A 13487-nucleotide genomic window follows, 5' to 3' on the forward strand; every position below is an offset into this window, starting at 1 on the left:
TGAAATTCTCTGTTTAACCTAACTGATTGGCTAATGAAAACAGCTTATTTAGGATATTTAAGTTAAAAACCTCTGGGCCTCTGGTTCCTGTACTTCAGGACTTCAAAGCAACCTTGCATCAAAAGCTCATAACAATTTTCTCCAGTCTTTAACTTCATACTCTCCTCATTAAGTCCTTCTTAGCATTCCCATTAGACTTTAGAATATTCCTGCCTTTTCTTGTGTGAATGAGAGTGTTTTCTCCCCTCCCCTTTCTTCTTTCTTTTCTGTGGAGTGTCAGAACAGAAGAGGTATCCGTGCAGATTCTATTTTTCCTTTGTTTTTTCTTGGCCATGCCTTGTGACACGTGGGATCTTAGTTGCCTGACCAGAGTTTGAACACATGGCCCCTGCATTGGGAGCATGGAGTCTTAACCACTGGACTGCCAGGGAAGTCCGGATTCTATTTTTCCTTGGCCCTTTTCTCCCATTTGCGTGTTTTCTGGAGCAGACAGCCTTACTAAGTTGGTCATCACCGTTTCCATAGCCATCTCATTATCTTTTCTATTTGAATCTAACACATCCTTTCTTACCTAAAACCTTTGTGCTTTCTTAACCCTATTACAACATATATACATCTCCCCTCTCTAGGACAGATGGTTTCTTTTTAAAGGCAGGAGGCCTGTTTTTTTCTCAGGACATTCAAGTGTCACATCTTAAACAATGCTTGAATTTTCAACCAGATCCGTGGTCCTTGAGACATGATGAGGACTGTTTTCTCTGCTGCCCCGCAGCTCTCCCGTTCTCCAGGCGGGGCAGAGCTTCCCAGATTTCTGTTTTGGCCCAAGTAGTGATTCTGGAATGAAAGTCTAAATTAGTTTCAGGCAATTTATATTTTCTCATCTCACGTCTCAGGGGTAGAATTTATTAATGGGCCAGAGTTTTCTGTACATGACTCTTGAAATCGCTATCAGTAGTTTCAGAGCCCTTAAGGAATTTGTGCATTATGAGTTTTTGCCATAAGGTCAATTGTAAAGCCATTTTTGCTTTTTCTTTGTAGGACTACATTAACTGTGCTGAAGTGTGGGTGGAGTACACCTGCAAGCATTTCACGGTATGTGTACTGTGGTATTGTCTTTGTGGTATTGTGTGCTGTATATTTTTTTCATGTTCATAATTGTGAATAAGTCTAGCATAGACCTTTATGAATTTTGTGATGCTAATTATCCTTAATTTATGAAAATTGCACCCTTTATAGTATAATGTAATGAGGCATTAATATGTGAACTATAACAAAAAGGTTCACACTTACATGTAAGTTTGGGAGATACTGCTTTTATAGAGTTAAGCAGATTTTTTTTTTCACCACAGTACACCTTAGATGCTTATTGTTAAAGTTCTTTGTGACTTTCCATGGAAGTCTAGTCAGCAGTGTTTCCCAAACATATTTGATTTGCTTGTAATTTAATTTTTTTCTAAGCAAACAAAGATGTTCTTTCCCTAGGCCCAGACTAGAAGCCCAGTTTGGGAGATAGTGGTCTTGTCAATGAGCAGAGACTTTAGAAGCAGGTAGAAGTGGTTTCAAATCCTGTTGCCAGGTGTTTATTTTAATCAACTTTAAAAAATATTGAAGTTTAACCTACATGAAGTAAGCTTACAGAAACAGTTAAGTTTGCTGTTCAGTGAATCTTCACTGATACACCCAGGGAATCATGGTCCAGATAAATAAATAACTCCCCATCCCCACCCCAACATGAAGCCCCCCATACTTCCCTCTCAGTCTTCACCTTGGAAGTTGAACATAAACACCATCTGGCCTCTTAACTCCAGAAATGGGTTTTGCCTCATTTTGAGCATTATTGTAAATGTTAGTCTGTTAATTTTCTTTCTTTCATCCAGTTTTTGTTTTATGGAAACTTCTAGCATATGATGTCTGTTCTACTCATTACCCAGAAGTGACCAACTTATGACAAATGTTGTTTCATTTGTGCCTTACCCCTTCTCCCCACCCCTGGATTATTTTGAAGCACAGCTTAATCATCGTGCTATTTCAGTGTATAGCTCTGATGTAGAATTTCCTTTTCTGAAACAAAATTTCAATATATTATCCTAACCGAGAAAATTAATTCTCTTTTAATACCATTGAAACTTGATAAATATTCAGATTTCCCCTAGCTGTCTCATAAGTTTTTCATACTTTGTTTGTTCAGTCAGGATTAAAATGGGCTAGCACATACATTGTAAAACACTTTAATTCGAGTCCTTTTAACCTTTAAGTTCCCTCTCTTCCCCTCTTTCTTTCCTTCCCTCCCTGTTCCTCTCCTTTTTTACTCTGTTATTTATTTATTGGAGAAATCGGGTCCTTTGTCCTGTAGAGTTTCCCAGTCTGGACTGGCCAGAGGCATCCCTGTGGTGGTGTTACAATGTTCTTCTGCCTCCAGTGTTTCCTGTAAATCGGCTGTTAGTCCTGGAGACAGGAGACTTCATCAGCCTTGTGTTCGACTTTCTGACACCACGGGTGCTGGTGTGGTGCTTCTCCTGGAAGGCTCATGGTATCTGGTTGTTTCTCCATGACATGAGCGGCCACCAAAGTGCATTCATCTCATGGTTTATCATGGGTTACAAATAGTGATTTTCAGCGTTATTATCATTTCTCCTGTATTTGTTAGCTGGAATATTTGTGTTGATATAAAGAGAAACTTTTCATGCCACATATTTGGTTACCCTGAGGTACAGTTTGTACAGAGAGGCAAGATGCTCATTTTTGTCCTTGTTACTTACTAGTTTTTAGAATGAGTCAATCCCCTAGCATCCCCAAAGGTGACCAGTGAGTAGTAGTTGCTGTTGGTATCTTTAGGGACTCTTGGGTTGAAATATATTTGCTGTGTATCAATCCTTGCAGTTGTATTATTCTTACTGATGCTCAGCGGTCCCACCTTTATCCAGTGAGTGCTTTATTCGGTTGGCGTCTGAGTCCTGGCATATTCTCTGTAGTCCTTGATACCTTCCTTGCTTCCTATATAAGGTGCTCCAGCCTCCCTTGTGCTTTCTTATCCCACGTTTGGAATCAGCCCTTTCTCTGAGAAGCTTTGGTTCCTTACAGTGCCACTGGCAGATTTTTTTTAGTGCTGTGACACTGGCTAAGCCACTTAACTTCTCTGAGCCTTAACTTCCTCATCTGTAAAATGGGGATAATGACGTCCATGCTGGGGAGGTTAATGAGCATTAACGAGTACATTCTGGCAGCTATTGAGATGGTGTGCTGTGTGTGCCAGGCGTTTGACCTCTACGCTGCACAGCTTCATATTGACCTTGTCATAAACTTCACTGTTCCAGTTATACAGACCGGACATCAGCTTGCTTTCTCTGTAGAAGGCCACTGTTCCTGTATTTGAGACTCTGTGGACCATGTGATCTCTGTTAGGATACACGTGTCCATCATTGCCCCTGTACATAAGGCAGCCGTAGACCATATATGAGTGAGCATGACTGTGTTCTAGTAAGTTTTATTTATGCACACTGAAATTTGAAGCTCATATAATTTTCCTTGTCACCAAATATTATTCTTTTCGTGTGAATGTAAAAACCATTCTTTGCTCCTGGGCTGAATGAACACAGGCACCAGGGTGGATTTAGGCTGTAGTTGGCGGGCCCCTAATGCAGCTGACGGAAGTGCGGTGCAGTGGGCATCGGTCACCCAGCCTGTGAAGGTCCAGCCTGTGCTCTTCTCACAGGGCCTCGCTACTCCGCGCAGCACCTGTGGAGGGGCCCAGCATGGGCGGGCAGAAAGGGGCACGTTGGGTTTCACCAGCGCTCAGGGAAAGCTGGGACCGTATTACTCCAGAACCTTGAGATCGGTGTTTCAGTCCTGACTTGGTGCAGACATAGCTGTCTTTAGGGCTGTGGTATGGGTGGAATTTTCCCTCTGATGTTACTTGTAGCAGAGTAGTTGAAACTGTTCCCTGGAAGGTGTGTGCTATACTCTGAAAATGTTAGTTCTTTCTTCCAGAAAAATGTCAGCAACTGTCATACGGTGTCTAATACAGGTCTGATTTTTTCCCCTCTTAGAAACGAGAGGTGAACACCGTTTTGGCCGATGTCATCAAGCACATGACTCCAGATCGTGCCTTTGAAGACTCCTATCCTCAGGTGACAGCTTCATATTTCTCATTTCCACATTGTTAGGAATTTCATTCTGTTGCATTAAATAAGTATTTTGCATGGGGGTCAGGCTGTCAAGTCAGGTAATCCTGGGTTTGAGTCCTAACTTTGACATGTCCCAGCCATGTGCCCTTTAATCAGTTACTTTGTCTTGCTGTGCCTGAGTTTGCTTACCTGTAAAATGGGAAAAATAATAGTCCTCTCCGAGTGGCTGTAAGAATTGAGTGAGGTGTGATGTGGGAGGTACAGTTGCTTGGCATGAGTAAGTAAGATGGCTGTGTTCTTTCAGTTAAGCTAACCTTTTATTTGGAAATAAATTTAAACTTTATTGGGAAGTTAAAAGAATAGCTCAGAAAGCTCCCATTATTTTTTACCCAGGTTCACTAACTGTGAATATTTTTCTGAAGAGTTCAGTGAGTATTTCATAAGAACAAGGACATCCTCCTTTATAACCACAGTTTAGTTTATCAACTTCAGGAAATTTAACATTAATATCTTACTTTTGCCTCTCCACAGTCCATATTCCAATTTTGTCAGTGGGTTCTGTGTCCTTAATAGCAGATTTTTGTTTCCCCTCTAGTACAGAATCCAGCTCAGGATCACTTACTGTAAAGTAACTTCAAACCTAATTAAGATTTTATTTTTTATTTGATAACATGATGTCTGGCACTTATTGCCTATGATTGGTTGGTGTCCTGACTCACTTAGTATAAGAAAATTAGTTCCATATTCTTGTCTAAATTTTAGAATTCTTACATTTTACTCATTTAAGAATTGTTCACCACTTGCTAATTAAAATGGCTCATTATTACAATTTACTGAGCAGCCACTGGCTATTTCTTGATGGAATGAAAAACGACATAGTTGCGCACAGCAGGCTTTTGGTCAGCACGGTAGAGTCAATAAAATGTGTAGAGAAGATAGGTCATGCTTTTGTGGGTGGTCAGGGTCTCGGGCTCATATGAAGGCTGATGTGCATTAAAATTTTAGTTGAGGAATTCCGATAAGACATTGACTGCCAGTGACCCAATTCACCGAAAACTTGAACATAATAGTTTTAATGCCGTTCATTCCTAAGAGACAAGGAAATTATACTACACTGTGATTCTGCTATATGCAAAAACAACTTATAAAAGATGCCCAGGCATCAGCCTATGTTCCAGACAGCTACCCATATTGGTTGTGAGCCCTTTGTCTTAAGCGGGGGCCACATCAGAAGAATAAAACTGCAAGAGTCTGTGAACAATTAGCTTACTCCAGGTCTAGGATAGGGAAGGTGCAGGGTGAGCCTGAAACATCTTCTTGTGCCAGGAAGTAAGGAATTGCTGCGGGCAGATGAAGTGAGCACAGGAGCAGCTTTAAAGGGGCTGTCATGGGCCCCGATTTGAACATCAAAAGAAATAAATACAATAACGGATTATAATCCATTGAGTAAAATATGAATGCAGGAGTTGGCCTTTATGATGAATAGGTAAATAAATAGATAGATGAGGGGTAAGGTGGGTAGGGGTGCCATCAACGAAATGTGAAAGAGATGGTAGAGTTGAAAAATCTACACAATGTTTGCAGCCATCTCAGTAAAGACAAGAATCATTCTTCATCCTCAGGCAAGAATCATCAATGAGTGCTAAATCTGGAGGGGATGTTCATTGAGGAGCAGGATATTTTCATATCTCTTCCCGTAGAATGAGTGTTAGTTGTAAGGGGAAAAATAGTGACTCTCTGTTGGAGAATTTGGACAGCCATTGACAGTAAAAAATCCATATCAGCAAGTGGGATACCGCATGCCTGCAGATAAGGTATCCTGAGAAAGACACAGCATCATCCATATAGCATTCCAGATGAGAATACATGGCTCACTCTTATCAAGAGGTAACACTAGTCACGTGCAAATTGAGTTGCATGCTAAAAAGTAATAGCCAAAACATTGCCAAATCATTGCCATCAGTGTTACAAAGGTTAAGGAACTGTTTCAAATCAATTACAGACTATAGAGACGTGAAGACTGAATGCATGATCCTGAACCAAATCCTGAACTGCAGAGTGGAAAAAATAACGCTGTAAAAAACGTACTGAGACAACTGACAAGACTGGAATACAAATGATAGATTAAAGTGTTAAAGTTATATCAGTATTAACTTTTCTGAATTTGATAATGACAAAATGGAAATATCAGAGAATATGTTTATTCTTGGGAAATACAAATGAAGTATTCAGGGATGAGGGACATGTTACATGCAAACTACTTTAACATGGTTCAGGAAAAATATGTCTTACTATATAGAGAGGAAAACTAAGATCACGGCATCCGGTCCTATCACTTCATGGCAGATAGATGGGGAAACAGTGGAAACAGTGGCTGACTTTATTTTTCTGGGCTCCAAAATCACTGCAGATGGTGATTGCGCCATGAAATTAAAAGACACTTACTCCTTGGAAGGAAAGTTATGATCAACCTAGACAGCATATTAAAAAGCAGAGACATTACTTTGTCAACAAAAGGCCGTCTAGTCAAGGCTATGGTTTTTCCAGTGGTCATGTATGGATGTGAGAGTTGGACCATAAAGAAAGCTGAGCGCCGAAGAATTGATGCTTTTGAACTGTGGTGTTGGAGAAGACTCTTGAGAGTCCCTTGGACTGCAAGAAGATCCAACCAGGCCATCCTAAAGGAGATCAGTCCTGGGTGTTCATTAGAAGGGCTGGTGCTGAAGCTGAAACTCCAATACTTTGGCCACCTGATGTGAAGAGCTGACTCATTGGAAAAGACCCTGATGCTGGGAAAGATTGAGGGCAGAGGGGAAGGGGATGACAGAGGATGAGATGGTTGGATGGCATCACCAACTCGACGGACATGGGTTTGGGTGGACTCTGGGAGTTGGTAATGGACAGGGAGGCCTGGTTCAGTTCATGGGGTCTCGGAGAGTCGGACATGACTGAGCGACTGAACTGAACATAGAGAGGATAATAAAACAAAGTTAGCAAAATACTAAAAATTGATGACTTTGGATAAAGAGAGCATGGGAGTTTTTTTAAAGCATTTTTTAAAATTATGAAGGTATAAAAACACATTTACAGGAAACTTGGAGAATGCAGAACAAAGTTACATATGGTTCCACTATATATTACAGTTGTTTTTTTAAGTAGATAAATTAATATTTTTAGTTGGAGTTTTAATATCAAGCTCTCAAAAATTAGTAGAATGAATACACAGAAAAATAGAAGGATATAATAGACCTGAAAAACACTGTGAACCAATTCAACATGATTAAGATGTATACAATTTTCACACAACAGCAGGATACAAATTCAAGTTCCCATAGACTATAAATCAGGAGACACTGGAACATATCCTGGAATGTAAAACAAGGTACAAAAATTTCATAGTCTAAAGGTATTAAAATCATACAGAGTCTGTTCTCTTATCACTGTGGAATTATGTTAGAAGTCAGTATCAAAAAGTATTTGAAAATAACTCACATATTTTCAAGTATAATGTAACATTTACCAAGAGATATCTTTGACTTAGCCACTAAAAGCCTCAAAAAAAAAAAAAAAAAAAGACTGAAAAAATACAGAAGGTGATTGTAGAGAAGAAAGCACTTAAATGAGAAATAAACTTCAAAATGAGAAATTAATATCAAACGATACTTAAAAAAAAGCATGAATTTGGAAATTAAATGTCCACTTTTAAATAGTGGATGTACCTAAAAGTTATAACAAGGAAAATTAGAAAATATTTGTAACAGAATAAAAGTGAAAAGAGAATTTATCAGAATTTGTTGCATGCAGCTGGAGTTGCTCAATGCAGCTAAGTACAATGTGGAATCATGAATAAGGTATTATGAAAACAAATAATGGACACTAGCATAAAATTTTGTAAAATTTGAACAAAATCTGTCCTTTAGTTAATAATACTATATTATGTTAGTTTCCTGGTTTTTTTTGTTTTTTTTTTTTTTAACGATGTAGTATTTCTCTGGAGAATTTGTGAGTTTTTTAATACTGTTCTTTCACCATTTCTGTAAGTTTGAAATGATTTCATGGTAAAAAGTTATAAATAAACAGTCTACACATATTTTAAAAATTCTACCATTGGGTCAATAGATAGGTGAGAAGATAAAGCAAATAGAGCAGAACATTAGCCCTTGTAGAATCTCAGTGGTAAGTGGGTGTTTTCTATATTTTCATTGGATTTTCTTTATGTTTCAGCATTTCATAATGAAATGTTGAAGGGAAGAAAAAAGTCTTTTAAAACATTATTTGTAAGTGTGTTAGTCGCTTAGTTGTGTCTGACTCTGTGACCCCCATGGGTGATAGCTGGCCAGGCTCCTGTCCATGTAACTCTACAGGCAAGAATACTGAAGTGGGTGGCCATTCCCTTCTCCAGGGGATCTTCTAGACCCAGGAATTGAACCCAGTTTTCCTGCGTTGCAGGCAAATTCTTAACCATCTGAGCCACTAGGGAAGCTCATTTGTAAGTGTACTTAAGTAGTAAAAAAAGTGTAAAGAAAGATACTTAAGAGTAAAAAAAGATTTCATGTTCTAAAGGGTTAGTTGCTGTGGAGAAGGTTTCAGGAGCTGTTTCAACCAGACACATATTGCACTACCTTTGAATGCTCTGTGTCAGAACATTGTTTGTCACGACGTTTTGAAGTCCTTTTGCTTGATGATCTACTCAAGTGCTTAATTATGAAACAGGATGTGTACCATTAGTATTCTGTATTTTTGACCATGGGCCGTGTACTTTGCAGATGATTTAAACACCAGTGTTTTTAGTATAAGCAGAGTAGTTTTCGGTAATTTTTCCCTTCTTGATAGCTATCAAGGATAGGGGTTTATATTTCATTTAGAAAAAGTGCCTCCTTGGTTCTTCCATGCCAAGGCTGTGTCAATAGACTCTGCACGTGTCAGGGTGAGGGGTGGTGGATGTCAGTATCTGGGTATCCAGGACAGGCCTCACAGACTGTGCCATCATCTGTGGGTAGTGCCATGGCCTTTGACCCCACTGTCAGACTCAGACCAGTGTCTCTCCACTGAAGTAATCAAAAAACCCAGGACTACCATGGGCTAGAATTGCTGTTGCTCAGTTGCTAAGTCATGTCCAACTTTCTGCGACCCTATAAATTGCAACATCCCAGGTTTCCCTGTCCTTTACTATCTCTCCGAGTTTGCTCAAACTCACGTCCATTGCATCTGTGATGCTGTCCAACCGTCTCATCCTCTGTCGTCCCCCTCTCCTCCTGCCTTCAGTCTTTCCTAGCATCAGGGTCTTTTCTAAGGAGTCAGTTCTTCTCATCAGGTGGCCAGAGTATTGGAGCTTCAGCTTTGGCACTAGCCCTTCCAATGAATATTCAGGGTTGATTTCCTTTAAGATTGACTGGTTTGATCTTCTTGTATCCAAGGGACTGTCAAGAGTCTTCTCTAACACCACAGTTCAAAAGCATCAATTCTTTGGCACTCAGCCTTCTTTATTGGCTAGAATAGGGAGGGATCTATAAATCACGGCCCATTTAGCCTAGTTTTATCGGAAGTCACACACACCCATCTGTTTACATATTGTCAATGGCTGCTTTCCAGCTACAGTAGCAGAATTGAGTAGTTATGATGACTTGTATGGCCCTTTATAGAAGAATTCTGCCCACCTCTTGAATTGTCATAGCTGACTTGGTCAGAGAACTTTGAAGGGCAGGCACTGCTCTAAGCACTGTAGCCGAGCCATCCCATTTAATCCTCCCAGTGAACAAGATACTGCTTTGGAGAAGAGGAGGTTGAGGCTGAGAAGTTCTTCTAAGTCTAGAGTAAAATGGGCAACCCAGACTGAGACAAGACCTAACCTAACCGAGTAATTCCCCGTTCTTGGGCACTCCAGATTTCCCTTATTGTCATTGTGCTTGCATGTTATGAGACAGGGTTGCCTTTTTAAAAATATCCAAGTTTTATTAAAGGTGTGTTTTTCATTTTGTTTTGCAGCTTCAGTCAATAATTAAGAAAGTAATTGCACACTTTCACGATTTCTCAGTTCTTTTCTCAGTGGTAAGTAACTATCTGGAACTATTTTTGAAAATTTGTATCTGAGTCAGAAGTTCCTTTAATGTCTCAGTAAATTTTTTATGGTGTCCTCAACCAAAAAAAATACTTAACAGTTTCTTTTTTAATCTAAAAAAAAAAGTAGGTCTAAGCAATTTAAATATTTATATCATAATGACTTAAGCAGCTTAAGCAATAATATTTCTGTTATTGAGAAAATAATAGGCATAGACTGATAGAAAAATATTGTTTTTATTTCATTTGTGACTTTTTATGGGATGTATGTACCTACTGGGTATCATACAACTTCTGAAACCTTGGAACTAAACTGGACATTGATTTTTTTTCTTGTTTTTGCATGGTATCTGCTTTTTATCACACAATTTAATGTTGAAACTGGGAAATATATCAAGCTTATGGTTGTCTCAGTGTCTTGACAGAGTTGAGATTTATTATATTTCCTTAGAAATGTAAAATATCCTATGATACCCTTCTCATTTGCTGCAATGCCCTGGGTATGTATCAATCTAGTGACGTACTTCTCTGCAGGAACACTCTCTGCCCCTTCCCTCAGCTTCCCTCTTCCTTCTTCCTGTTTCCGCTTCTGTTCTCTCACAGGGCTGTAAGCTTTTGTGTATTTAATAATAGAAATTGTTATTTATTGGATTTTTGCCACACTCCAAGCCCTATGCTAGAGTTTTTATAAATTTTTTTTAAATTGAAATGTAGTTGGTTTACAGTGTTCTGTTGGTTTCAGGTATATGGTAAAGTGATTCAGTTATACATAAACACATATTCATTCTTTTTCAGATTTCTTTTCCCATGTAGTTTATTATAGAATATTGAGCAGAGTTCCATGTGCTATACAGTAGATCCTTGTTGGTTATCTATTTTATATATAGTAATGGATATGTTTTAATCCCAAACTCCTAATTTATCCCTCTCACCTCCTCCCCTTTGGTAGCTATAGTTTGTTTTCTCTGTGAGTCTATTTCTGTTTGTAAATAAGTTCATTTTTATCTTTTTTTAGATTCCAGGTATAAGTGATATCAAGTGATATTCGTCTTTCTCTTTCTGGCTTACTTCACTTTAGTGTGATCATCTCTAGGCCCATCCATGTTGTTGCAGATGGCATTATTTCATTCCTTTTTGTGACTGAGTAATATTCCATTATATATATGTACTGCCTCTTTATCCATTTATCTGTTGATGGGCATTTAGGTTGCCCCCATTTCTTGGGTATTGTAAATAGTGCTGCAATGAACATACTGGGGTACCTGTGTTTTCTGGATTATGGTTTTCTCAGAGTATATGCCCAGTAGTGGGATTGCTGGGTCATATGGTAGTTTTATTTTTAGTTTTTTAAGGAACCTCCATACTGTTCTCTATAGTGGCTGTACTTATTTACATTCCCAACAGTTTAGGAGGGTTCCTTTTTCTCCATACTCTCTCCAGCGTTTATTACTTGTAGGCTTTTTGATGATGGCCATTCTGACCATTGTGAGGTAATGGCTCGCTGTAGTTTGGATTAGCATTTCTCTAATAATTAGCAGTGTTAAACATCTGTATGTCTTTAGAGAAATATCTTTTTAGATTTTCTGCCCATTTTTAAATTGGATTGTTTTTTGATGCTGAGCTGTATGAGCTGTTTTGTATATTTTGGAGATTAATCCCTTACCAGTCACATTGTTTGCAAATATTTCCTCCCATTCTGTAGGTTGTCTTTTCATTTTGTCTATGGTTTTCTTTGCTGTGCAAAAACTTTTTAGTTAGGTCTCATTTGTTTCTTTTTGCTTTTATTTCCATTACTCTGGAAACAGATCCAAAAAGATACTGCTGCAATTTATGTCAAAGAGTGTTCTGCCTGTATTCTCCTCTAGGAATTTTATAGTACTTAGTCTTACATTTAGGTCTTTAATCGATTTGGAGTTTTTTTGTGTGTATAGTGTTTTCATTTCAGTTCAGTAGCTCAGTTGTGTCCGACTCTTTGTGACCCCATGGACTGCAGCTCTCCAGGCTTCCCTGTCCATCACCAACTCCCAGAGCTTGCTCATACTCATGTCCATCGAGTTGATGATGCCATCCAACCATTTCATCCTCTGTCAACCCCTTCTCCTCCTGCCTTTCCCAGTATCAGGGTCTTTTCTAATGAGTCAGCTCTTCGTATCAGGTGACAAAAGTATTGGAGCTTCGGCTTCAGCATCAGTCCTTCCAGTGAATATTCAGGATTGATTTCCTTTAGGATTGACTAGTTTGATCTCTGCAGTCCAAGGGACTCTCAAGAATCTTCTCCAACACCGCAGTTCAAAAGCGTCAATAGTGTTCTAATTTCGTTCTTTTACATGTAGCTGTCCAGTTTTCCCAGCACCGCTTTTTGAAGAGACTGTCTTTTCTCCACTGTATATTGCCTTCTTTGTTGTAGATTAATTGACCACATGTGCTTGGGTTTATTTCTGGGCTTTCTATACTGTTCCACTGATCTGTATTTCTGTCTCTGTGCCAGAACCATACTTTTTTGATGGCTGTAGCTTTGTGCATAGTCTGAAGTCAGGGAGCCTGTTTCCTCCAGCTCTGTTTTTCTTTCTCAAGATTGCTTTGGCTTTTTGGGGTCCGTTTGTGTTTCCATACAAATTTAAAAATTTTTTGATTCTAGTTCTATGAAAAAAGCAGTTGGTAATTTGATAGAAATTGCATTGAGTCTGTAGGTTGCCTTGGGTAGTGTGGTCATTTTGACAATATTGATTCTTCTAGTCCAAGAACATGGCCTATCTTTCCTTTTCTTTTGTGTCATTTTTTATTTCTTTCATTAGCATCTTATAGTTTTTGGAGTACTAGTCCTTGCCTTCTTAGGTAGGTTTATTCCTAGGTATTTTATTCTCTTTGATGGCAGTGGTAAATGAGATTGTTTCCTTAATTTCTCTTTCTGACCTTTCATTGTGTATAGAAATACAACAGATTTCTGTGTATAATTTTTTATCCTGCAACTTTACCAGATTCGTTGATGAGCTCCAGTAGTTTTCTGCAGTGTCTTTAGGATTTTCTTTCTGTAGTATTATGTCATCTACAAACAGTGACAGTTTTACTTCTTTTCCAGTTTGGATTCCTTTTTTTTTCTTTTTCCTTTTCTGATTGCTGTGTTAGGACTTCCAAAACCATGTTGAATAGAAGTGACGAGAATGGACATCCTTATTTTGTTCCTGAACTTAGAGGAAATACTTTCAGCTTTTCCCCGTTGAGTATGATGTTAGCTGTGTGTTTGTAATACATAGCCTTTATTAGGTTGAGGTAGGTTCCCTCTGCCCATTTTCTGGAGAGTTTTTT

General features: G+C 38.7%; 1 protein-coding gene across 2 annotated transcripts in view; it reads left to right on the top strand.

Moving 5' to 3' along the window:
- The window catches only part of VPS35L (VPS35 endosomal protein sorting factor like), a 141305-nt gene that overhangs the window by 73367 nt on the left and 54451 nt on the right, over window positions 1-13487 (top strand). For both annotated transcript variants that reach the window (XM_043455866.1, XM_043455865.1), the window contains 3 exons: window positions 1039-1092; window positions 4047-4127; window positions 10110-10172. In XM_043455866.1, the coding sequence (XP_043311801.1) occupies window positions 1039-1092; window positions 4047-4127; window positions 10110-10172 (198 nt within the window). The remainder of the gene's footprint in view (window positions 1-1038; window positions 1093-4046; window positions 4128-10109; window positions 10173-13487) is intronic.

This window comes from Cervus canadensis, chromosome 32 (assembly GCF_019320065.1).
Source record: "Cervus canadensis isolate Bull #8, Minnesota chromosome 32, ASM1932006v1, whole genome shotgun sequence".
Lineage (NCBI taxonomy): Eukaryota > Metazoa > Chordata > Mammalia > Artiodactyla > Cervidae > Cervus > Cervus canadensis.